At 43.8% G+C, this 24,887-nt stretch overlaps 1 protein-coding gene across 3 annotated transcripts in view; it reads left to right on the forward strand.

Annotated features, from left to right (window-relative positions):
- LOC130283926 (UDP-glucuronosyltransferase 1A5-like) overlaps positions 1-24,887 on the forward strand; it is a 168,448-nt gene that overhangs the window by 123,541 nt on the left and 20,020 nt on the right. Inside the window, exon 1 of one of the 3 annotated variants that reach the window (XM_056533694.1) lies at positions 15,812-16,716. The exons of the other annotated variants lie outside the window; for them this stretch is intronic. Within the exon in view, the coding sequence (XP_056389669.1) occupies positions 15,853-16,716 (864 nt within the window). The 5' untranslated portion in view covers positions 15,812-15,852. Of the gene's footprint in view, positions 1-15,811; positions 16,717-24,887 lie in introns of those variants that run through there. 3 annotated transcript variants of the gene reach the window in all.

Genomic DNA, 24,887 nt, shown 5'->3' on the forward strand with positions numbered 1-24,887 from the left:
CCTACTTCTTCATTCAATAGAATACATAGCCTGTCAACAAATTGAAAAAGAATATACGAAACTGGCCTCACAATTTTTGCATAAAGAAGTTAAGTTTCTTGACCTTTTTAGTAGGGCTGAGATCTTTTTTTTTAGGTATGATTATGCACTGGAGCCTCCTAAACCTCTTATGCCAAACATGGTCTTTATTGGAGGACATAGCTGTGATCAGAAGCAGAGATTATCCAAGGTGAGTGACTTCCAACAAAGGTTGATCATTTTTTTTTTTCCCAATGCGTACATCCTTGAATAAATATGTATAGGACAGTAGAGCTGCATATATGCATACTTAAAGGAGTAGTTGGAAATAGGAGTAGAGTAGTATTAGAAAACGTGTCCCCTATCCTAAGGACAGGAGATAAGTTTCACGGGGAGTCCGATCGATGGGACCCTCTGCTATCTCCGGTACGGGGCCCCGGCTCTCCGGCCAGATAGCTCATGTGGACCAACACACAGCACTATGGCAGAGCAAGAGATTGCCAAAGGCAGCGCTTCGACTCTCCCATAGAGTTGTATTGAGGGGGTGTGTCAGCGGCTGCTTTGTGCGGTGGTCGATGCACCTCCTTCCAGCGGACTGTCGGGGCCCCGTACGAGAGATCCTTAGGATAGGGGATACGTTTTCCAATCCTGTAGTACTCCTTTTAAGAGTGAAGTTCTAATTTAACTAACTATTTCAATTCCATTTCTCATCATGCATTTCTAAAAAAAAAAAAATAAATCACAGATATATTAATGTGGTGACGGGGTGGTGCTGGTGATAGTGTAGGGTATATTGGTGTTATCCCTTAATTGTCGTGACGCCAGGGTGCGGTTTCCTCAATGTAATGGTCCTACCGCCAACCGTCCCACAAACGGCAGGGAGAAATAACGGAATCTCCACTGCAGATTTTATTAAGTAAACTTGAAGTGACTTTACTGTATATTTTATGCAACGGCATGTAACAGAACAGTCTTTTGAGAGAAAGAACCGTGGTACAGGTTCCTCACAGGTTTGCTGGGACTCTGGGATCAATGAGCTTTGTTTGCTAGCCACTGTGCTACTATTTTTAGGAGATTTGAGCTTCTAGTAGTCACACAGAATTCAGTGATTTGAGCTTTGAATAACTCACATTTAGTGGCTGCGGATTCTTAGGCTTTGGGCCTAGCTTCAATTGATGATGCTGATGATATGAGATTTGTGCTGCTTGATTGTCCAGAACTAAGAGAGAGAATATAGTGGCAGCAGCCCCTTATATATTAAGAGGGCGATACAAAAACTCATTGGCAAGCAGAACCTGTCAGTCCTGATCCAGTGAACTCTGGGTATCACATGACCCAAAGGCAGGGCCGGATCATCATTGGCGCTCATGGAGTGCCTGCTCTGGGTCCCGTGCCCGCAGGGGGCCCCATCACACTCGGGACATCCCTGTGTCCCGAAAAATCTTTTCAAGACACGAGGATGTCCCGGCAGTTTCCTCTCTGCGGCCGTCAGGGGGTTTGCGCATGCATGGACGTCACTGACGTCCCGTGCGTGCACCCATAGAAGAAATGCGGAGCGGAGCAGCAAGGAGAAGGACGTGCACGCATGGTGAGTTACCAGCGGCACGTCATCTTCAGTGTTCCGACCTCCACTCACGGGACCTACTGCTATGGCCCATAGGCCATAGCAGTAGATCGTGACCCCGGACTGGAGTCACGATCTGGACTGGACTGGAGGAGCGGTGGTCGGAACACTGAAGTGGCGCAGTAAACAGGCATACAGCCTCCAGCCATACACTGTATATGGCTGAAGGCTGTATGTCTGAGGGGGAACTGTACTGCACCTAATGTGGGAGAACTATACTGCCAACCTAATGTGGGGAACTATACTGCCAACCTAATGTGGGGGAATTATAGTGCACCTAATGTGGGGAAAATATACTGCACCTAATGTGGGGAACTATATTGCACCTAATGTGGGGGAACTATACTGCCAACCTAATGTGGGGGAACTATACTGCCAACCTAATGTGGGGGAACTGTACTACCAACTTAATGTGGGGGAACTGTACTGCACCTAATGTGGGGGGGAACTGTACTGCACCTAATGTGGGGGGAACTATACTGCACCTAATGTGGGGGAACTGTACTGCACCTAATGTGGGGGAACTGTACTGCACCTAATGTGGGGGAAACTATACTGCACCTAATGTGGAGAACTATACTGCACATAATGTGTGCCGCCACCACCCACTTCTCTCCCCCTGCCTGTCCTGGGGTCCTCCTGAGTCCTATCACCGCGACCGCCCCACCGCACTGCGCCTCACCCCCCCACCGCACTGCCCTGGCCAGAGACCGCCGCCACCGCTGCCCCATTGCCTCCCCCATTCCCAGTTTTATAATTACCTGTTCCCGGGGCCCGGGGTCCATGCTAATTGTGGCTCCGGTGGCGTCCTCCTGAGCGGTCACTGTGCGCACAGACGGTGACATCGCGTTGAGGACATCACTCGTCATTGCGCAGCGCACAGCTTAACACAGGAGGCCGCAGGAGCCAGAATTAGCGCGTACAGGTAATGGGAGGCAATGGGGCAGTGGCGGCGGTGGTCTCTGACCGGGGCGGTGCGTTGGGGAGTGCAGCGTGATGCAGTGGTGGGCGGTGGGGTGGGTGGTTGTAGGCGGTGCAGGGGAGGGGCATTATCGGATTATCGGCAAGGTAATTGCCGATACCGATAATGTCCAAAATCGTGAATATCGGCCGATAATATCGGCCAAACCAATAATCGGCCAATCCCTAAACTGTACTGCACCTAATGTGGGGGAACTATACTGCACCTAATGTGGGGGAACTATACTGCACCTAATGTGAGGGAACTGTACTGCACCTAATGAGGGGGAAACTATACTGCCCCTAATGTGGGGGAACTGTACTGGACCTAATGTGGGGAACTATACTGCACCTAATGTGGGGGAAACTGTACTGCACCTAATGTGGGGGAGCTATAATGCACCTAATGTGGGGAACTATACTACACCTAATGTGGGGAGCTATACTGCACCTAATGTGGGGGAACTATACTGCACCTAATGTAGGGAACTATACTGCACCTAATGTAGGGAACTATACTGCACCTAATGTGGGGAACTGTACTGCACCTAATGTGGGGGAAACTATACTGCACCTAATGTGGGGGAACTATACTGCACCTAATGTGGGGACCTATACTGCACCTAATGTTGGGGAACTGTACTGCATCTAATGTGGAGAACTATACTGCACCTAATGTGGAGAACTATACTGCACCTAATGTGGAGAACTATACTGCACCTAATGTGGGGGAACTATACTGCACCTAATGTGGGGAACTGTACTGCACCTAATGTGGGGGAACTGTACTTCACCTAATGTGGGGGAACTGTACTTCACCTAATGTGGGGGAACTATACTGCACCTAATGTGGAGAACTATACTGCACCTAATGTGGGGGAACTATACTTCACCTAATGTGTGGGAACTATACTGCACCTAATGTGGGGGGAACTATACTGCACCTAATGTGGGGGAAACTATACCGCACCTAATGTGGGGGAACTCTACCGCACCTAATGTGGGGAACTACACCGCACCTAATGTGCAGTATAGTTCCTCCACATTAGGTGCAGTACAGTTCCCCAATGTGGGGAACTATAACAGCACCTAATGTGGGGGAACTGTACTGCACCTAATGTGGGGGAACTGTACTGCACCTAATGTGGGAAAACTATACCACACCTAATGTGGGGGAAAGTATACCGCACCTAATGTGGGGGAAACTATACCGCACCTAATGTGGGGGAACTGTACCGCACCTAATGTGGGGAACTACACCGCACCTAATGTGGGGGAAATGTACTGCACCTAATGTGGGAGAACTGTACTGCACCTAATGTGGGAGAACTGTACTGCACCTAATGTGGGGGAACTGTACTGCACCTAATGTGGGGGAACTGTACTACACCTAATGTGAGGAACTGTACTACACCTAATGTGGGGAGACTATACTGCACCTAATGTGGGGGAACTGTCGGGGGGGGACACATAATGAAGTGCTCCGTCTTCCAGGCAGCCTTAATCTGGTCCTGCCCAAAGGTAACCTCGCATCATATCACGGCGGGCCCGGCGTCATAGTGAAGCCGGGACCCGCCGCTAACAGCGCGCAGCGCCGATCGTGGCGCCATGCGCTATTAACCCTTTAGCCGCGCGCTCAGAGCTGAGCCGTGCGGCTAAAAGTGAAAGTAAAAGCTGCCGGTTAATTCAGTGGGCTATTCGGGATAGCCGCAGCTAAATCGCGGCAACCCGAACAGCTTACAGGACAGCGGGAGGGCCCCTACCTGCCTCCTCGCTGTCCGATCGCCAAATGATTGCGAATGAGATCCAGGCATGAGCAGTCAAGCGGCAGAATCATCGATCACTGGTTTCCTATGAGAAACCAGTGATCAATGATAAAGATCAGTGTGTGCAGTGTTATAGGTCCCTATGGGAGCTATAACACTGCTAAAAAAAAAGTGAATGAATATCATTTAACCCCTCCCCTATTAAAAGTTTGAATCACCCCCCTTTTCCCATAAAAAAAAAACACAGTGTAAATAAAAATAAACATATATGGTATCACCGCGTGCGGAAATGTCCGAATTATAAAAATATATCATTAATTAAACCGCTCGGTCAATGGCGTACGCGCAAAAAAATTCCTAAGTCCAAAATAGTGCATTTTTGGTCACTTTTTATATAATTTAAAAATGAATAAAAAGCGATCAATAAGTCCTATCAATGCAAAAATGGTACCTTTAAAAACTTCAGATCACGGTGCAAAAAATGAGCCCTCACACCGCCCCATACACGGAAAAATAAAAAAGTTATAGGGGTCAGAAGATGACAATTTTAAACGTATTAATTTTCCTGCATGTAGTTATGATTTTTTCCAGAAGTACGACAAAATCAAACCTATATAAGTAGGGTATCATTTTAATCGTATGGACCTACAGAATAAAGATAAGGTGTCATTTTTACCGAACAAATGTACTATGTAGAAACTGAACCCCCAAAATTTACAAAACAGCGTTTTTTTTTTCAATTTTGTCGCACAATGATTTTTTTTTTCCTTTTCACCGTAGATTTTTGGGCAAAATGACTGATGTTATTACAAAGTAGAATTGGTGGTGCAAAAAATAAGCCATCATATGGATTTTTAGGTGCAAAATTGAAAGAGTTATGATTTTTTAAAGGCAAGGAGCAAAAAACGAAAATGCAAAAACGGAAAAACCCCAGTCCTTTAACCCCTTAAGGACCGGAGGTTTTTCCGTTTTTGCGTTTTCGTTTTTTGCTCCTTGCCTTTAAAAAATCATAACTCTTTCAAATTTACACCTAAAAATCCATATGATGGCTTATTTTTTGCGCCACCAATTCTACTTTGTAATGACGTCAGTTATTTTGCCCAAATATCTATGGTGAAGCGGGAAAAAAAATCATTGTGCGACAAAATTGAAAAAAAAACGCTGTTTTGTAACTTTTGGGGGCTTCCGTTTCTACGTAGTACATTTTTCGGTACAAATGACACCTGATATGTATTCTGTAGGTCCATACGATTAAAATGATACCCTACTTATATAGGTTTGATTTTGTCGGACTTTTGGAAAAAATCATAACTACATGCAGGAAAATTAATACGTTTAAAATTGTCATCTTCTGACCCCTATAACTTTTTTATTTTTCCGTGTATGGGGCGGTATGAGGGCTCATTTTTTGCGCCGTGATCTGAAGTTTTTAACGGTACCATTTTTGCATTGATAGGACTTATTGATCATTCATTTTTAAATGATATAAAAAGTGACCAAAAATGCACTATTTTGGACTTTGGAATTTTTTTGCGCGCACGCCATTGACCGAGCGGTTTAATTAATGATATATTTTTATAATTCGGACATTTCCGCACGCGGTGATACCATATATGTTTATTTTTATTTTTATTTACACTGTGTTTTTTTTTTTATTGGAAAAGGGGGGTGATTCAAACTTTTAATAGGGGAGGAGTTAAATGATCTTTATTCACTTTTTTTTTTCACTTTTTTTTTGCAGTGTTATAGGTCCCATAGGGACCTATAACACTGCACACACTGATCTTCATCATTGATCACTGGTTTCTCATAAGAAACCAGTGATCAACGATTCTGCCGCATGACTGCTCATGCCTGGATCTCAGGCACTGAGCAGTCATTCGGCGATCGGACAGCGAGGAGGCAGGAAGGGGCCCTCCCGCTGTCCTGTCAGCTGTTCAGGATGCCGCGATTAGCCGCGGCTATCCCGAACAGCCCGACTGAGCTAGCCGGGAACTTTCACTTTCACTTTTAGCCGCGCGGCTCAGCTTTGAGCGCGCGGCTAAAGGGTTAATAGCGCGCGGCGCCGCGATCGGCGCTGCGCGCTATTAGAGGCGGGTCCCGGCTTCACTATGACGCCGGGCCCGCCATGATATGACGCGGGGTTACTGTGTAACCCCGCGTTATATCAGAAGAGCAGGACCAATGACGTACCGGTACGTCATTGGTCCTTAAGGGGTTAAGGGGTTAAAGGCACGTGACCTCTGGGGTCCTATACAGAGGTATTTCTATATAACATATTAAATATACATATAAATACATTAAATACCATTTATATGAGGCGACTAGGGGTTAGCCCTAAAGGAAAGCCCTATTGTCAAGGAGGGGCTCTGGCTGAGGGGAGTCTGGACAGAGGAACAGGACCAAGTCCTGTACCGGGACACCACATTAAAACATATCATGGTGGCTGACTGTAAACACATAGGAGCATAGAAATCAAGATGAAGAAAAACCCTTGCATGCTCCTAAATTCGCCACTGCTCCTGTGTCTCCTACTAAAAGTGCTCCAATGATGTAAATTGTGCAAGTCTTGCTGTAGTCAATCACTAGATGTGTGTGTGACAAATGACGGCTGAGACCAGCAATTTCTAAGTGGTGTCAGTGTCTCTTACACCAAACTGACTGCTGCAGCCAATTGCTGGCTTTAGCAATCATGATATATGTGAGAGCATCACAGCTGTACGGTGGATGTACGGCACATCATTATTGCAGAATAAATAAAGATTGCGGGGACCATCAGAGCACTGGCGCTGGAAAGGCTGGAGAGATAACAGATTAAGTTTTTTTTTTTTATTATTTATTTATTACATTTCCTTCTCTACCTAGAAAATCATTTATCACAGAATTTTGAACCTAAAAATTACATGGTGATAATAAGTAGAAATGCACTTTAAGTCTGAGTTCACATGTGGCATTTTGGTCAGTATTTTCTACCAAAAATCTGCTTTTGGCATAAATACAAATGCTACAAAAATACTGTGAGTGGACCCAATCTAAGGATCAAGTAAATATTCTAGACCATCTATTACACAGCTCAGGTTTCACTTTACCAGAGCTCGTTAGCTGAACTGTGATTGGTTGCTGTGGGAAAATCCCTCCATTTCTTCTCTTAGGGTACGTTCACACTGACAAATATCTGAGCGGAATTTGCGCTGAACAAATCCCCTCAGAAATGACAGTTTTTTCCCGCTCGGACTCGGTGCGGAATCTGCGAGTAATCTGCACGGAATTCGTGCAGAATTCCGAGCTGATTCCGCACAGAAATCAGTGCGGAGTTCAGCGCAGCATAGAAGACATTGTAAAAAATAATTTTTTTGCGGGAATTCCGCAGCAATTCCGCACGGAAGTGTGGCAGCCTGAAGAAAAAAATGTACATTGACTTCTATGGAGTTACGACGCAAATTCTGCATGAAGAACGAACATGTTCATTCTTCATGCGGAACGGAATTCAGTGACGGAATTCCGCTAGCGGAAATTCCTCAGTGTGAACTGAGGAGCAGAATTTCCATTATATGCTATGGGTTTTTCACTGCTGAATGATTTGGAGAGGAATAAGTGAGCAGAATTACTCGGAAATTCCTCTACAAACCCTCAGTGTGAACATACACTTACACAGTTTGATAAATCTGGGCCATTATGTTTATTTCAAGATGCCTTATCAACAATCAGTCATTGTTTTCCAGTCATAATCTAGCACAGAAAAAATACTGTATACAGAAAACAGATTACTAGACTTAAAGGGGTACTCTGGTGATTAAGATTTTTGGCTATATTGCACCTTCTTTTAATGTTCATGTTTTTTGCAATTGACATGTATTATATGTTTGTATAGCATGTGTCTTTTTTTCCATACCTGTTTGTGGGCCAGGAAGTTCTGTAGTTGGATCTCTTACTGTCGGCGTCGGCCATGTTAGGATTAGGCTGTGGACAACGCGTCAGGGCTTTTTTTTCTCCGTTCTTTGTTTCCGTGACTGGGCGGCTTCTTTCACGCCCAGCTTTTGAATATGTAAGGTTTCCGAAGTTAGAGTTGGGGGTGGGGGTGAAGTCAGAGCCCGGAGGACGCAGGTCTGCATGAGAGAAATAAGCCACGCCCCCCTCATCTCCCCCTCCCGGAGGACGCAGGTCTGCATGAAAGAAATAAGCCACACACTCCTCATCTCCCCGTCCCGGAGGATGCAGGTCTGCATGAGAGAAATAAGCCACGCCCCCTAATCTCCCCCTCCCGGAGGACACAGGTCTGCATGAGAAAAATAAGCCACGCCCCCTCATCTCCCCCTCCCGGAGGTCACAGGTCTGCATGAGAGAAAGAAGCCAGAGCAGGGGGATAGAGGATGTGCAGGGCTCCTCATCTCCCCTCCCCCTGCTCTTTCTTCAGAGGACGCAGGTCTGCACGGGAGAAAGAAGACAGAGAAGATGAGAGAGGTCGTACACTCCTCCTCACCTCCTCCCTGAGCTCTGTGTTCACTGAACGGGAGGATAACAAAGTGCAGGGCTGGGGATGTATAGACTGCAGGGGCTGAGGAATAAATCTCCTACTGGGGATGATTTCTATGTGTGAAGGGGGGGGGGGGGACTCCTGAATGACACATGCTGGGAGTTGTATTCCCTGTTATCTGAGTGTATGCCGGTGTTTCCCAACCACTGGCATATGCCCTATAGAGGTGTGGTGAACTACAACCCCCAGGAGACTACAGAGGCAGTATTCTGGTGTTATACCACAGACTGAAGACTCCTGAATAATTCATGTTGGGAGTTGTAGTCCCTTTTGTGTGTGTATGCCAGTGTATCCCAACCAGGGCGGATTATATTAGTGTGCTGTGTATAAGGGGGCCAACCCGGGAAAATAGTATGGTGGGTAAAGGGCGGAACAACCAAAAGCACAAACCAGCAAGGCATGTGGCATGCTGGGATTTGTAGTTTTCAGCACAGCAAGAAACAGGAAATAGAAGCAAAGATAGGAAAACAAAGGGGGGGATAAAAGACAACAAAGAACGGAAATAGAGTAGCCTAAACAACAAGAATAGAAATGAAACAAAACAAATAGGGTAAGTGAAAAACGGAAAAACACGTTGACCACCGGAGTACCCCTTTAAAGTATCCCTGTCATAAAAAAATAAAAATAATAATTTCACATGTCCTGCTTGACTGGACTGTGCCAATTTTAAGTCTATTGGACCATCTAGTGATGTAGGAGGCAGATCGCTGCAATCTAGGGAGTGGGGCGACCTACCATGCACTTTTTTCCCTGTTCATTTAATGATCTTGGGGGGTCTCAGCACTAACAACAAAACTTTTGACATGTCTCTTTTTAAGAAAACCAATAAATTGTGAGCAGCTCACTAAATATGTAAGGAAAAAAAAAGATTATGGCTGACGTTTATCATGGCTTTTAGACAGTTTTTTTTGTCTAGAAAAGGTGCAAAAAAGGCTGAAGCAGTGTTTATTTGCGCCTTTTTTGCGCCTTTTGGTTTACACATATCTGCAGATTTTGAGTTGCAATCCACTAATTTTGGCAAATATACATCATATGGAAGGGTTTTGTGAACTGCGCCTTTTTGTGAAAAGGCGCAAAAAAGTCGCAAAGCTACTGAAAAGTCTCTAAAACTACACCAGACCATACTTAGCTCAGCTTTTTGGTGTATGTGAAGAAAGAAATTTCAGAAAATGTGACCTGCACAAACTTTCTCTAATGCTCTGTGATCATTTAATAAATTTGGTTCTCCTACACATTACCAGCACACAAAAGAAAGGTGCAGAAAAATGCTTCACCTACAATGATCAATGCCAGCCTATATTCTAATACTGAGATCTCTTATATAAATCTTCTATAGGAAAAATGTATAGACAACACAAACAGAAAATATCAGACCTCTAGTTAGTTAGAATCTATTCACATAGAAAAATATAATAAAGTACATGACTGTAGGACCCTTGCAGGTTATAACTACCTTTTTATGTATGAGCAAATATGTCATTTCTGGGCATTGAAAGAGTGCAGCCCTGAACTCACCCACAACCTCTGTCCCTGCCTACTTACGTACCCGCCCTAGGCAGCAAGTCCGTAACCGCGGTGCCGATCCCTATGTAAGTGATGTCGCTAACAGTCAACACAACAAACTACAAAAACAGACACAGGTCGGGGACAGTCAGGAGGCACTCAAACTAACAGAAATATACTAAACAAACACATAATAAAGTCAAAGTCAACTAGCCGAGTCTGTAACTGGAAATGTTGAGGTACCAAGACACTAACACGGAAGAGAAGTCAGAAAGCCAAACCGAGATCAAATAATTGGAATCACAGGATATAAATGCTAGTTACTGGAGTCAAACTCTTTCACAGGCAAAGCCTGGATATGAAAGGCTTCCTTAAATACACCTGTGTATCTTGCAGGACTCTGATAGGGAGACAATAATCAACACCCAGACACACAGGGGCATAGTCCTAGCAACGTAAATAAACAAAAGAACCTTCAGAGCAGACTAACCCTACGGGTTCTGACAAAATATGTCCTTATTGAATGTAAGATATGTTCTTGTAAGATCGTATATATGCGTAGCAGTGAGCAGAGAAGTTTATTCAATGCTGTGCGTGCACAACAGTGTGAAACATAAATTCATGCATAATAGAAGACAGTATTAGTCCATACAAGTACATATAAGTTGCTGCACAAAATTAGTACAAAAAGTGCATGCGGCATATGAAGAATGTAATGGCAATAGATTTATTCCACATTCAGATTATTTTTCATTAGAAGTACCAGTACACCGAGTGATGTATATTCAGTGGAGAGTCCAAATGATATATCCACAGCGATGGTTTTCTAACCCCAACAGGAGTAATGATTTCGAAGCATGTATGTGGAGAGTCTGGGATTCTGTCTGTACAGAGCAGAGGGTTTGTTGCGGGTATTGGTGGAGCTAGTATATTCAGTACCCACTTGCTGTAGAACTGGGGAACATGCTGAATGCTAAGACACTGGGATGTCGAACGATCAGTGTCCCATAGCTACATGTTGGCACTGGCTACATCTGTAGTAGTAACCCCCCCCCCCCCCCCCCAAATACATACCTCTCCTTTGTCAGGGTAGCTATCTCTGGACAGATGCTCCAATTCACTCTGCCAAGTGGGTATGTCGAGGGCACAAAGAGTCAGTGCTTGGCAGGGAAGGAGGAGCAAGTTCTATCATGCAATATTTTTGTCATGTTTTTTTTTAGTTTTCTTTAAAGAGTACCTGTCATCAACTAAACTTTCCCTGATCCTCCTCCCCATCTGTCCCTTACTCTAACTATGCCTATCCCTGTGTTTATTGAGGTTTAAAATGCTGTGGAAATACCTTTTTTTTTATCCCTCTTCATTAGCTCAGGAGCACTGTTTTTCTGAGAGGTGGAAGGAGGCGGGTCCCGGCAGGCATGATGTCACATGAAGCCTGGCCGGGACTCTGCTTCTGCCAGTCTTCCTGTATGCTGCTCTCCCTCTGCAGCAGTGTTTCCCAACCAGGGTACCTCCAGCTGTTGCAAAACTACAACTCCCAGCATGCCCAGACAGCCAACAGCTGTCCTGGCATGCTGGGAGTTGTAGTTTTGCAACAGCTGGAGGCACCCTGGTTGGGAAACACTGCTCTGCAGTGTGCATACAGACTAAGTACAGGGGAGGGACGGCAGCCTCTGTCTCTCTCTCTCTCCTGTGTTTCTCTGCACTAAAAAGTCAAAGCTGAGAACCAGGGGCGGTTGGAGCAATTACAGAGGCAGTAATTAAGATGAATGTCGGGGGGGGGGGGGGGGGACACAGAGCAGGGAGTGCAGTGAGATAATACAATGTATGAGATAACGTGTGGTGAGGGGCAGGGAGAACACAGAGCAGGGGGAGGGGGAGGTGACTGGCCTCTGTTTTATATGAGAGACATGTGCAGGCTTGTAGCTCACAGTGCTGCTCCAGGCTGGGAGCGAGTCCTGAGCTGAGAGTACTGAACTTCCTGTGGAAGGACCAGAGCCCTTTCAGCATTAGTCCTAAAAGCTGTACACTTACTATGAAAAGCATAGGAAGCTGCCTGCTGACCAGGCATAGAAGAGAGACCCCTAGTGGCCAAAAGTATAAAATGAAAAAACTGGTATAAATATTAATATTTTTTAATGAAGATATATTACAATATGTCTTCATTAATGATTATGAATAACATATTAAAAGTTTTTGTTGATGACAGGTACTCTTTAAAGGAAATATATCATGCAGAAAAACATCCCATATCCAATGAAATATGGCAAGAGGAAGGTGTTTTGAAATTTTAATATGGGGTATTTTATTATATGCGTATAGGGAGAACTTTGACCTAGAGCCTTTTTCCTGGCCTGCTAGATCACTGTGTAAATGGTCCTTGTCAGTGTTTCATAATGACCATGGTACCATCAGCATGTAACTAGTGAAAGGTTCCCTTTAAACTTTATCATCAGGGGTACATACATTCTAATGATCTATTACATCCTACATTTGGCAAGCTATAATAGCAAACACAGGGACTCTGTGTATTGAGAACATTCTCCCAGCTAAAATTGACAGCTCCAGTGGTCTTCTGATTGGATGTTTCAGCTGTCAATCAAGAGGAGGGGCCAAGAGTGCTCTCAATTGTCACAATTGGGGTAGGGAACAGTGCAACCCTGATGTTAGCCCAAGCAGAAACTATGTTGTATATTTATTGTACAGGATGTTATAGCTATTATAATACAGAGTGTATATTATTATCTTATGTACAGGGTGGGCCATTTATATGGATACACCTTAATAAAATGGGAATGGTTGGTGAAATTAACTTCCTGTTTGTGGCACATTAGTATATGTGAGGGGGGAAACTTTTCAAGATGGGTGGTGACCATGGCGGCCATTTTGAAGTCGGCCATTTTGAATCCAGCTTTTGTTTTTTCAATAGGAAGAGGGTCATGTGACACATCAAACTTATTGGGAATTTCACAAGAGAAACAATGATGTGCTTGGTTTTAACGTAACTTTATTCTTAAGTTTCTGACCACTTATAAAATGTGTTCAATGTGCTTCCCATTGTGTTGGATTGTCAATGCAACCCTCTTCTCCCACTCTTCACTAGTGTTGAGCGGCATAGGCCATATTCAAATTCGCGAATATTCGCAAATATATGGACGAATACTCGTCATATATTCGCGAATATTCGCATATTCGTAATATTCTCTTTATTTGCGCATATGCGAAAATTCGCGTATGCGAAAATTCGCGTATACAAAGTTAGCATAAGCGAAAATTCGCATATGCAAAAATTAGCATATGCAAATTTTCGTATGTGCGAAAATTCGCACACCAGTCTCACACAGTAGTATTAGAGCCTTCTTTACACCACACAAGCTGGAAGCAGAGAGGGATGATCACTGTGATGTGTACTGTGAAGAAGAAAAAAAAATATTTGTAATTACGAATATATAGTGCTATATTCGCGAATATTCGCGAATTCGCGAATATGCGATATTCGCGAATAAAATTCGCATTGCAACCCTACTCTTCACACACTGATAGCAACACCGCAGGAGAAATGCTAGCACAGGCTTCCAGTATCCGTAGTTTCAGGTGCTGCAGAATGGGCAAAACAAAAATTGGAACCGGACCCTCAGTTTACGCAGAAGATTTTGTTCAGTGATGAGGCAAACTTTTATGTGAATGGTGAAGTTAACAAACAAAACCAACACTATTGGTCTGACACTAACCCACATTGGATAGATCCCTCCAAGACTGTTGGAACACAAAAATTGATGGTATGGTGTGGTATATGGGGTACAAAGATAGTGGGGCCATTCTTCATCAATGGAAACCTCAAGGCCACTGGATATGCGAAATTGCTACATGATGATGTGTTTCCCTCTTTCTGCATTGAAGCCGGCATGTTCCCTGAGTATTTCCAGCAGGATGGTGCACCACCACATTATGGGTGTCAGGTCCGAGGATTCCTAGATGAACGGTTTCCTGGAAAGTGGATTGGTCGTTATGGGCGAGTGGAATGGCCCCCAAGGTCTCCCAATCTGACCCCCTTAGACTTTTATCTTTGGGATCATCTGACGGCAATTGTCTATGCTGTGAAGATACGAGATGTGCAGCACCTGAAACTAGGGATACTGGAAGCCTGTGCTAGCATTTCTCCTGCAGTGTTGCTATCAGTGTGTGAAGAGTGGGAGAAGAGGGTTGCATTGACAATCCAACACAATGGGCAGCACATTGAACACATTTTATAAGTGGTCAGAAACTTGTAAATAACTCATGAAAGAATAAAGTTACGTTAAAACCAAGCACATCATAGTTTTCCTTGTGAAATTCCCAATAAGTTTGATGTCTCACATGACCCTCTTCCTATTGAAAAAACTAATAAATGGCCCACATAAATGGCCCACCCTGTATAATAATGTATATTAGTATATATTATTTTATGTCTTGGGGCTTATATGAGTGTTAACCACAGCTAACAAGTGGTTAAGCACCATAGATCAGAGCTGTCTGATGCTCACATTGGGCACATTCACCTTTAGTAAAGAACCTGTTATTTGGAGAACACTTTTAAATATCAGCTTGTTATTCCATGCTAAAAGTCAATGAAAACAAGTTAAAATAACTCAAACATAAAGACGCCCATGGAACAGTTCTTATTAAAAATTATAATGTAGCGTCCTGCTTTGCTCATCTTTATTCCTCATCAGAAACCTTTCTCTTTTCTGTCACACTGGCCCTCATTTACTAACAGAGACGGGTTTTGATTTTTTGGGGTATCTTTAATGTGTGGCATCATGTTTTCCTACATTACTAACTAATGCAGCCCTTATGTTGGGAAATTTTGACGCAGATTGGTGGGGGGGGGGGGGAGGGGAGAGGGGGAGAGAGAGAGATTTTCGTTTTGGTGTACATTTTATGGTAAAATAAAAAGTGTAATTATAAAGTACCACTCAAAAAAAAAAGAGGAAGATTTAAAGAGTTTTGGGGGAGATTTATTAAAACCTGTCCAGAAGAAAAGTTGCTCATAGCAACCAATCAGATTGCTTCTTTCACTTTTGAAAAGGCCTCTGAAAAATGAAAGAAGAGAACTGATTGGTTGCTATGGGCAACTCAGCAACTTTTCCTCTGGACAGGTTTTGATAAATCTCCCCTTTTGTCTTTTAAAAGGCTGGGAGGTAAAACAAAAATCCAAAATTGCTAATTAGTTGTGTCCTCAAGGCCAAAATGGTGCTGTAAATAAATAATTAAATAACTAAAACATTCCAACTGCTGTTCAGCACAATACTTTATGACCTTTATAACCAGTTCAAATCTTCAGTTCAGAGCTCACATTCCTAGTTAATGCCTTGTGACGTCGTGCAGGCTGTTACATATTAAAGTATATATGTGTAAAAACTCTTTTTAGAAACACTTTTTTCTGCACGGCCAACGGACAGAGAAAGGACATGGCTCAGATACAGCTCACTTTACTTATCAGTACTACCATTGTATTATTATTTTGTGGACATGTAGCTTTTGTTAATGCTGGGAACATACTTGTGGTGCCCATGGATGGCAGCCATTGGCTAAGCATGCGTCCTGTGGTGGATTTGTTGATTCAGAAAGGACATCATGCTGTCGTTCTTGCACCAGATATCCACTTTCATCTTAAGACATCTCAAGAGTGTGAAGTAAAGACTTTCCCGGTATCTTACTCATTTCAACAACTACAGGACCATTTCTTTTCACTCTCGCAGGAGGTCTTCACTCAAAGACCACCACTGGAGAAGTTCTTAGTGTTTCAAGGAAAATTGAAAGAAGGAGCAGCTTTAATGCTAGACAACTGTGTTCAATTGTTGAATAATTCTCAGCTAATACAGTCCTTAGAGGCAAGGACTTTTGATGTTGTCTTCACAGATCCTATGCTCCCATGTGGTCAGATACTTGCTGAGCATCTTTCTGTGCCCTCAGTATTTTTCTTGCGTGGCATACCATGTCATATGGATGCTAAAGCTTCCAAGTGCCCAATCCCGATATCATATGTGCCCAGGATGCTGACCAGCTTGCCAGATCATATGACTTTTCCTCAGCGGGTGAAGAATTTCTTTTATGACCTAATGTTACCTTTTATATGCAGTATGGTTTACTCTCCCTACCAACAGTTGGCCAGAGAGTTTCTTAGGAGGGATGTAAGTTTGCAAGAAATTCTCAGCCATGCGGCCATCTGGCTGATGAGAATGGATTTTGCCTTTGACTCTCCACGACCAGTGATGCCCAATATGATCTTCATAGGTGGAATCAACTGTGCTCAAACAAAGCTTCTAAATCAGGTGCGGATTGAAACCTTTGATTTCATTTCATATATGCAAAGTGTTGCAGATAATTTGTTTATTATCATGTTTTCATTTTATATTGTGTATATTTCATAGATGATTAATGAATAGTGACTAATATAGATGAATACTTTAATAGTAAAACACCATATCAGTCTATTAGAAAGAGAAAGTAGCAAAAGAGAAGAGACTCGATGGGGAATCTGTATTGAAGCTGGTGCTAATATAAGCCAATTATACTTTCATTTCCCCAAGTAGGAGCACAGCTAAGGTGCTGGCTCCAAGCACACTTAGGAAGGATAGGCTATAAATATCAGTCCAATAAGGGTCTGACTCCCCATGCCTCTGCTGACTGAAGGGCTGTTGCATTTACAGGAGTACTGTACATATGACAAAAGATGGACAGAGGAGAGTAAAACATGACAGTAGAATAAGGCTACACACAAAATGTTTTGTTATCTATACCCACCTAGGTCTACATGGGAGCTATAGATAAATATGTCTCTATAGGAGTCTTAATAGGAGCTTTAGAATGGACATTCATGAATGGAGGGGGTGTGGCTGACACATCATGATCACGGCCTCTGGCTCCAAGCGTTCTGCACAAAATGTTCAGAAAGTCGGAGCACCCCTTTAACTCAGCATTTCATGTTCAGCATTCCCAGTTTATATTCCTGCCAAATGTTCAGAAACATATTAATTTATTAAAAAGCAAAGGTCACATTGCCTGTCCTAAACAACACACAGTGATAACTATAGACAGATTTGGCTTTGCTATTCAAACTATCCTAGCAAGAGCAAAGGTGAATGTGGTGAACAGTCGCTATGCAGCATTGCATTAGAAGTTTTTTTTTTTTTTATCTTCAGATTTACAGAAGGTGGTAAATTGCATGTGATCTCACAGAACGGAAGCTATTGGCTAAGTATTCAAAGTTTAGTGGATAAGTTATCTGGAAACGGTCACCAAGTTGTTATAGTTGTCCCATTGGTTAACTTTTTTTCTGAAGAGCACAGAATACCACCTAATAAGAATGTACTATGGATCATACATCAAGAATTTACTGAGACATTAAAAAAGGATTTTACTATTTACTTAATTAAAACTACAGAAATAAATACTAGAGATGAGCAAACTTTTGAAAAATTTGTTTCGGACGATTTGACGAATTTTCCGAAAAAATTTGGTTTGATCCAAATTTATTTGCAGCAAATCTATATTAAAAACGGCTATTTCTGGCCTACAGAGAGCCTTAATAGGGGTATAGAACACTTTGCTTTGTTCTAACACGCATATGGAGTGTGCTGAGGTAATGCAATAATACTGTTATTCAGTATGACATGCATATTACAGGCATCGCTATTAGAATCACTGCCGCAGAGCAGCACAATGACACAGCGTGGTGGTGGCATCAGTATGAGGAGACCATATAGTAAATCAGTATATCAGTAAACCATATATTGGCTGAATGACACAGCCTGGAGGTGGCTGAAGCATGAGGAGATCATTGAAATTATATATTTTTAAATAGAAATTTAAGATTTTTAAATTGAAATTGAGGATTTTGCAATTGAAATTTTAATGTCAGGGACCGACCAGGGGGACAGGGAGAGTGAGCCCTAAACTTACCCTAAAACCGCTCTCCCTGCCTACTTGCCCATCCACCCTAAACGGTGGATCGACAACTGGGCGCCGGTCCCTTCCTGTGCTAAAGTGCAGTGGTGTAAAAACACATAAAATCATAGTCTGTCACAAACCAGAACAGAAACAGAAAACTACTAGACAACCAGATATACCAGACAGAATACCAAAACTAACAGGGCAGAATATAAACTCACAAACAGAGCAGATATAGTGAATTAACAAACAGCAGTTCATAAAACGGATATCAGATAAACGGCAGACATGAAAAAATGAACAAGACTAGGCATGATATGAGTATACAGTAGAATCCAGGAGATGAAGGTGATAAACAGAAGAACTGAGAGCCAAAATACTAAACTGAACAGGTAACATAGAACACTGTTCACAAACAGGTACAAGTACAAAGGACAAAGATCAGATCAACCAAACAGGATATAATTATAGGACACTGTTCACACTGGGACAGAGAACATAGAAACTGGACTCCCGGCTCAACTATAGGAGTAGCCATTAATAATAAAGCCAAATAGGCTACTGGCCAGCGGACACACTCTACTGAGTGGACAAAATGCTGACCCAGTAGGAAACAGAAATATAATACATGAAACACTAGACTAGAACCTGATGAGTCTGAAGAGACTCCAGAATACCAAACAGGAATATAACATACAGGGCACAGGTAACAAGCAATACTCAGACATAGTGTGAACACCGACAAAGCTGAACAGACATAATCCTAAAACCGACTTATGTAACACAGACTAAAATACAAGGAGCATGCTATATAACAATGGCTAAAACCCCAGAGAAAATGGCAAGATAAATGCAAGGTAAATGCTCAAGCAGACATAGTCAGAATATAGCACAAACAGACATAGTATTATTGCACTCAAAACCAGCCCCAGAATGCAGGAGAACTCTGGCTAAATAACTCCACCCAAGTTCTCATTCGTTCAGAGAATTAAAGAAGATATCCCATGCAGCAAAGAAAAAAAAAATACCTAGCCATTCCATAGTATATTCACCTACCACCTCTCTGACATGTTTGTGATTTTTTTTCCGGCCCCCATTCACCAGCTATTCAGCTCATAAATTCCAGTTACTTCCTGGTTATGGTGGCTATGCCTGTGATCTCAAAGACTACATTTCCCTGCATGCACTGCTCACATTTCCTGCTCTCAGCTGCCTGAGCAGAGAGCTTGTTACCACCCCTAACTTATGTTAGTCACTCCCACAGCTCTGCTAGCTCCCTCCCACATAACACTGAGCTCCAATCATAGCCCTATACAGCAGGGTGGCCACATAACACTGAGCTCCAATCATAGCCCTATACAGCAGGGTGGCCACATAACACTGAGCTCCAATCATAGCCCTATACAACAGGGTGGCCACGAGGAAACAAAATGTAATCTCAGTGCTCAGAGAGAGGGACCCTGGAGGTGAAGCTGCAGTTTTACACTGTAAAATCACTCCCTCCCCCTCCTCCTCTCAGTGAAATAGCTTTACACTGGCACAATCACCTCCCCCCTTCTCTTCCCTGCACTCCTCTCTCCCCAGTGCTCAGTGTGACAGCTCCCTCCCCTCCCCCCTCTCCTCCGTTATCAGTGTATAAACATTAGCAAGGAGAGGGGAGAGAATCAGCCTGTTTGCTGACTCTGCTATGATCTGAATCAGCCAATCACTGCAGAACAGAGGGAGGACAGTGTGAATATTCATCAGATGGGAGGGGCTAAGGCCGAGCACAGGGAGCTCTCTGCAGCATAGGGGTTTTCTGGGTAATTGTCACGTCACGGCCCCTGGATGCTGCTGATAACAGCCTGAATAGGGGGTCGAAAGTCATGAAAACCTGGAACAGCTGAATTTCCTGTCAGACAGAAGAATGCAGAAAAAGCTGGTTTCTAAGCAGCATTGGTAATGGAAGTGATTTACAAACCTGTATAATTTTACCTTCTGCACTAAAAGCTGAACAATGTTTTACTGTGAGACTTGTCCTTTAACTATTCCCTATCCAGGTGGAATAGCAAACTGCTCTGAGCAAACTAGTGTGTGAATACACACCTAAACAGAAAAATACAAAAACAAATAAACGGACATTACATTTACTCTTATCACTAAGAAAGAAATATTAGCCAGAACCACTGGAAACTTTTGGAGACTGTGCAATCGAACGAAGGATGTCTGACTCAGGTGGGAATAACGGAAATAAGGTGAGCGCTACACGCTAGGAAACAGCAACATATGTAACTCCACAATGAAAGGAAAAGAAAGCGGAGCGCTCACCATTCCGTAGCAGGCAGGTCACGCAGATGCGGTGATCCAGAGACCGAACACCAGTCTAAGCAGGGAGGCGGCAGATGGAGACCGGGGAGAGCTCAGGCGTCGGGCCACAGACTGTTACACGCCCCTAGGCGCTTCGTCAGGCCGCTGAGTCTCCATCTGCTGCCTCCCTGCTTGGACCGGTGTCCGGTTTCTGGATCACCACATCTGCGTGACCTGCCTGCTACGGGATGGTGAGCACTCCACTTTCTTTTCCTTTCATTGTGGAGGGACATTACATTTAACTCCCATGTTATAGTGTCCCAGGCCCCGGCGTGTGGGTACAAAGGACCAAATATAACAAGGAGTCACATGTCACATGGCCGCACAATGACAGAGCCTGGAGGTGGAGGAGACCATATAGTGGCTTAATGACTGCCTGTAGTGTGTGGCAGCATGGGGAGACCATATAGTGTCTGAATGGCACAGCCTGGAGGTGGCTGAAGCATGAGGAGACATATAATATTTGAATGGCACAGCCTGGAGGTGGCTGAAGCATGAGGAGACCATATAGTGGCTAAATGACACAGCGTGGAGGTGTTGGCAGCATGAGGAGACCATATAGTTGCTGAATGACACAGCCTGGAGCTGGCAGCAGCATGAGTAGACACTAAGGCTTCACAATCCCTAAGATTAAAAGATGAATTTTGAAATTTAAGTTGAAGATTTATGGTAGCTAGTGCTACCATATAAATTTTTAGGCCCAGGCCCAGTAGCATCAGTAAACCATTTATTGGCTGAATGACACAGCCTGGAGGTGGCTGAAGCATGAGGAGACCATATACTGGCTGAATTGCAAAGCCTGGAGGAGGCTGAAGCATGATGAGACCATATAGTGTCTGAATGGCACAGCCTGGAGGTGGCTGAAGCATGAGGAGACCATATAGTGGCTAAATGACACAGCGTGGAGGTGTTTGCAGCATGAGGAGACCATATACTGTCTGAATTGCAAAGCCTGGAGAAGGCTGAAGCATGAAGAGACCATATAGTGGCTGAATGACACAGCTTGGAGTTGGCTGAAGCATGAGGAGACCATATAGTGGCTGAATTGCACAGCCTGGAGGTGGCTGAAGCATGAGAAGAGACCATATAGTGGCTGAATGAGACAGCCTGGAGGTGGCATCAGTATGAGGAGACCATATAGTGTCTGAATGGCACAGCCTGGAGTTGGCTGAAGCATGAGGAGACCATAATGTGTCTGAATGGCACAGCCTGGAGGTAGCTGAAGCATGAGAAGACCATATAGTGCCTGAATGGCACAGCCTGGAGTTTGTGGCAGAATGAAGAGACCACATAGTGGCTGAATGGCACAACCTGGAGGTGGCTGAAGCATGAGGAGACCATATAGTGGCTGAATGGCATAGCCTGGAGTTGGCTGAAGCATGAGGAGACCATATAGTGGCTGAATGGCATAGCCTGGAGTTGGCTGAAGCATGAGGAGACCATATAGTGTCGGAATGGCACAGCCTGGAGGTGGCTGAAGCATGAAAAGACCATATAGTGGCTGAATGGCACAGCCTGGAGTTGGCTGAAGCATGAGAAGAGACCATATAGTGGCTAAATGAGACAGCCTGGAGGTGGCAGGAGCAGCATCAGGAGTCCTAAAAGTGACCCAGTGACAGAGTGATGCGGTGGGTGGCAATACAAGTACCTGGTAATGAAGTTGGGTGAAAAAAGGTCTGATGCGGAGGAATGTTTGTAACTAGGAAGGAGGGCCTTAAATCCGTTTGGCCCTATCCATATTTATGAAGTGTTGGTGTGGCATTAATGGTCAATCTACTCTGATGCATCAGGCTTTGGTGGTTGGTAATCCTGGCTGATCCATGCCTGATACATATTCACAAAGGTCAGTCTCTCCACATTTTTCACGGACAGACGAGTTCTCCTCCGGGTGACTATGGCCCCCACCGCACTAAACACCCGCTCTGATGGCACACTACTGGTCGGGCAGGACAGCTTTTCCACAGCAAACTCTGCTAGTTGCGGCCACAAATTAAGTTTGGCTGCCCAGAAGTCCAGCAGATCTTCAAGGTGTGTTGGCATAGTCATGTCAAGGTATGCCACCACCTGCTGGTTCAGGTCCTGTTCCAGGTGTATCTGCTGCTGATTAGTTGCTTTACTATGTGGGTGAAGAAAGCTACTCATCAGCGACTGTAGACTCAGGCTGCTGCTGATGGAGCTGGTACTGCTCCTGCCACCCCACCCCTCCCCAGCAGCAATGGCAGTGGAAGGTGAGCGCATTTTTAATACATCTTTATTACACATACTGTTTTAAGGGCAGCTCCCAGTTTTATCCCGTGGAGGAAGAGTGGTGGATCGTATCTATCTCCTTCGTGCAGAAACTGCCCGCTCAGCCAAACACTGGCTTGGGCTGGTCACCACTGTGGTCAGGGATTGGCTGAAGGAGCAGTTCCTACATTGTCAAGACAGAGAATCAGAAATCAGCACCTTGTCCTGACGAAGGGCCCATTTCGGGCCAGAAACGCAGTGATATGTGCTCTGAATAAATGCTATTTTTATCTATTTGGTCTACACTTGTCGGACTGACTACCTGACAGGGTCTGGCACTTTGAAAGGTTCCATTTTCTTCGCCTTTTCCTGCTACATTCTCGAGATGTCATAGGGGGCAGGAAAAAGCAAAGAGCTTTGGGGAGTGGGTGCTGTTGGAATGGCAATTGTGGCGTGGATTGAGGTTGGTGAGTATAGTTTAATTTTTTATCTTTCAGCACTGGACTAATTTCATAAAAACAAATGGGGAAACAAAAAAAACAATGTCCCCAGAAAACCTATTTAATACATAACTACGTAAATTATTCTTTAACTATTAAAATAGGAATTATCTTTGATGTAGGTGACCCTGTCCTCTAACCTGTGCACTCTCACCTAGAGCAGTCCTGGCTAGTATCATCAATGAAGATAAACTTTGTTCCTTGTTGAAACAGGAGATAATCTTTGCCTAAAGGCTCATGTGAGTCGGTTCATGTGAGTCCATAACCAGGTAAAAAACCTGATCATAGAATGAACATTTCTCTCAATTTCACGATGAGAAAGCACTTTTTGCGGGTCACTTTTGCAAAACCACAACCCCCAGCATTCCCAGACAGCCTTTGGCTGAGAGTTATAGTTGTGCAACAGCTGGAGGCATCCTGGTTGAGAAACACTGCTCTATGGTGATATCATATAGTGGTCTAACTTTTCTCATTATGAGCGGTACTTGTTGGTTGAAAGGTTATTTATTTAGGATCTTTTCATAGCCTTAAAGGGGCACTCCACTGGAAAAAAAAAACATTTTTTTAAATCAACTGGTGACAAAATTATACAGGTTTGTAAATTACTTCTATTTAAAAATCCTAATCCTTCCAGTATTTATCAGCTGCTGTTTGCTCCAGAGGAAGTTGTGTAGTTCTTTCTTTCCAGTCTGACCACAATGCTCTCTGCTGACACCTCTGTCTGTTTCAGGAACTGTCTTGAGCAGGAGAGGTTTGCGATGGGGATTTGCTCCTGCCCTGGACAGTTCCTGACATGGACAGAGGTGTCAGCAGAGAGCACTGTGGTCAGACAGGAAAACTATACAACTTCCCATGGAGTATACAGCAGCACATCCCTGGCAAATTCATATAACTATATATGAGGACCTATATATGAGGACCTGATGAAGAGAGCATAAACAAATTGTCCATTTTCTGCAATAAATTACTGATGTCTTGAAGAATACCTTGATATATGGCACTGCCACACACAGCGATCTTCTACTGTTTTCGACTAAGAGTGTTTCAGATAGTTAAGGATTTCAGATCACACTGTAGCCAGCGTATGTAGTAAATGGGGACTTGATGTAAGTTTCTATGACTCTGAATTCAAATGGAGGCATAATGATGTTTTTTTGTTAATTTTGTATTTTCCCACATGGGACATCCATGTGCCATCTTACAGCCTCCTTCATGAGACCTTACGCTTTTCTGTCTCTTTGGGATTCACTTCCGGCTTTTGTTAACAGAAACAACTATTGTTGAAAAGTGCACTTTCCACACTAGTTCTTTTTATAGACAATTATTCAGGTCAGCTAAGGAAAATCCAAGTATAGCATTAAAGGGGTACTCCGCCCCTAGACATCTTATCCCCTATCCCAGTGGCAGGACCCCCGCGATCTCCCTGCTGCACCCGGCGTTCGTTTAGAGTGTCGGGTGAAGCGCCGGAGGTTCGTGATGTA

Source organism: Hyla sarda, chromosome 8 (assembly GCF_029499605.1).
Source record: "Hyla sarda isolate aHylSar1 chromosome 8, aHylSar1.hap1, whole genome shotgun sequence".
Classification (NCBI taxonomy): domain Eukaryota; kingdom Metazoa; phylum Chordata; class Amphibia; order Anura; family Hylidae; genus Hyla; species Hyla sarda.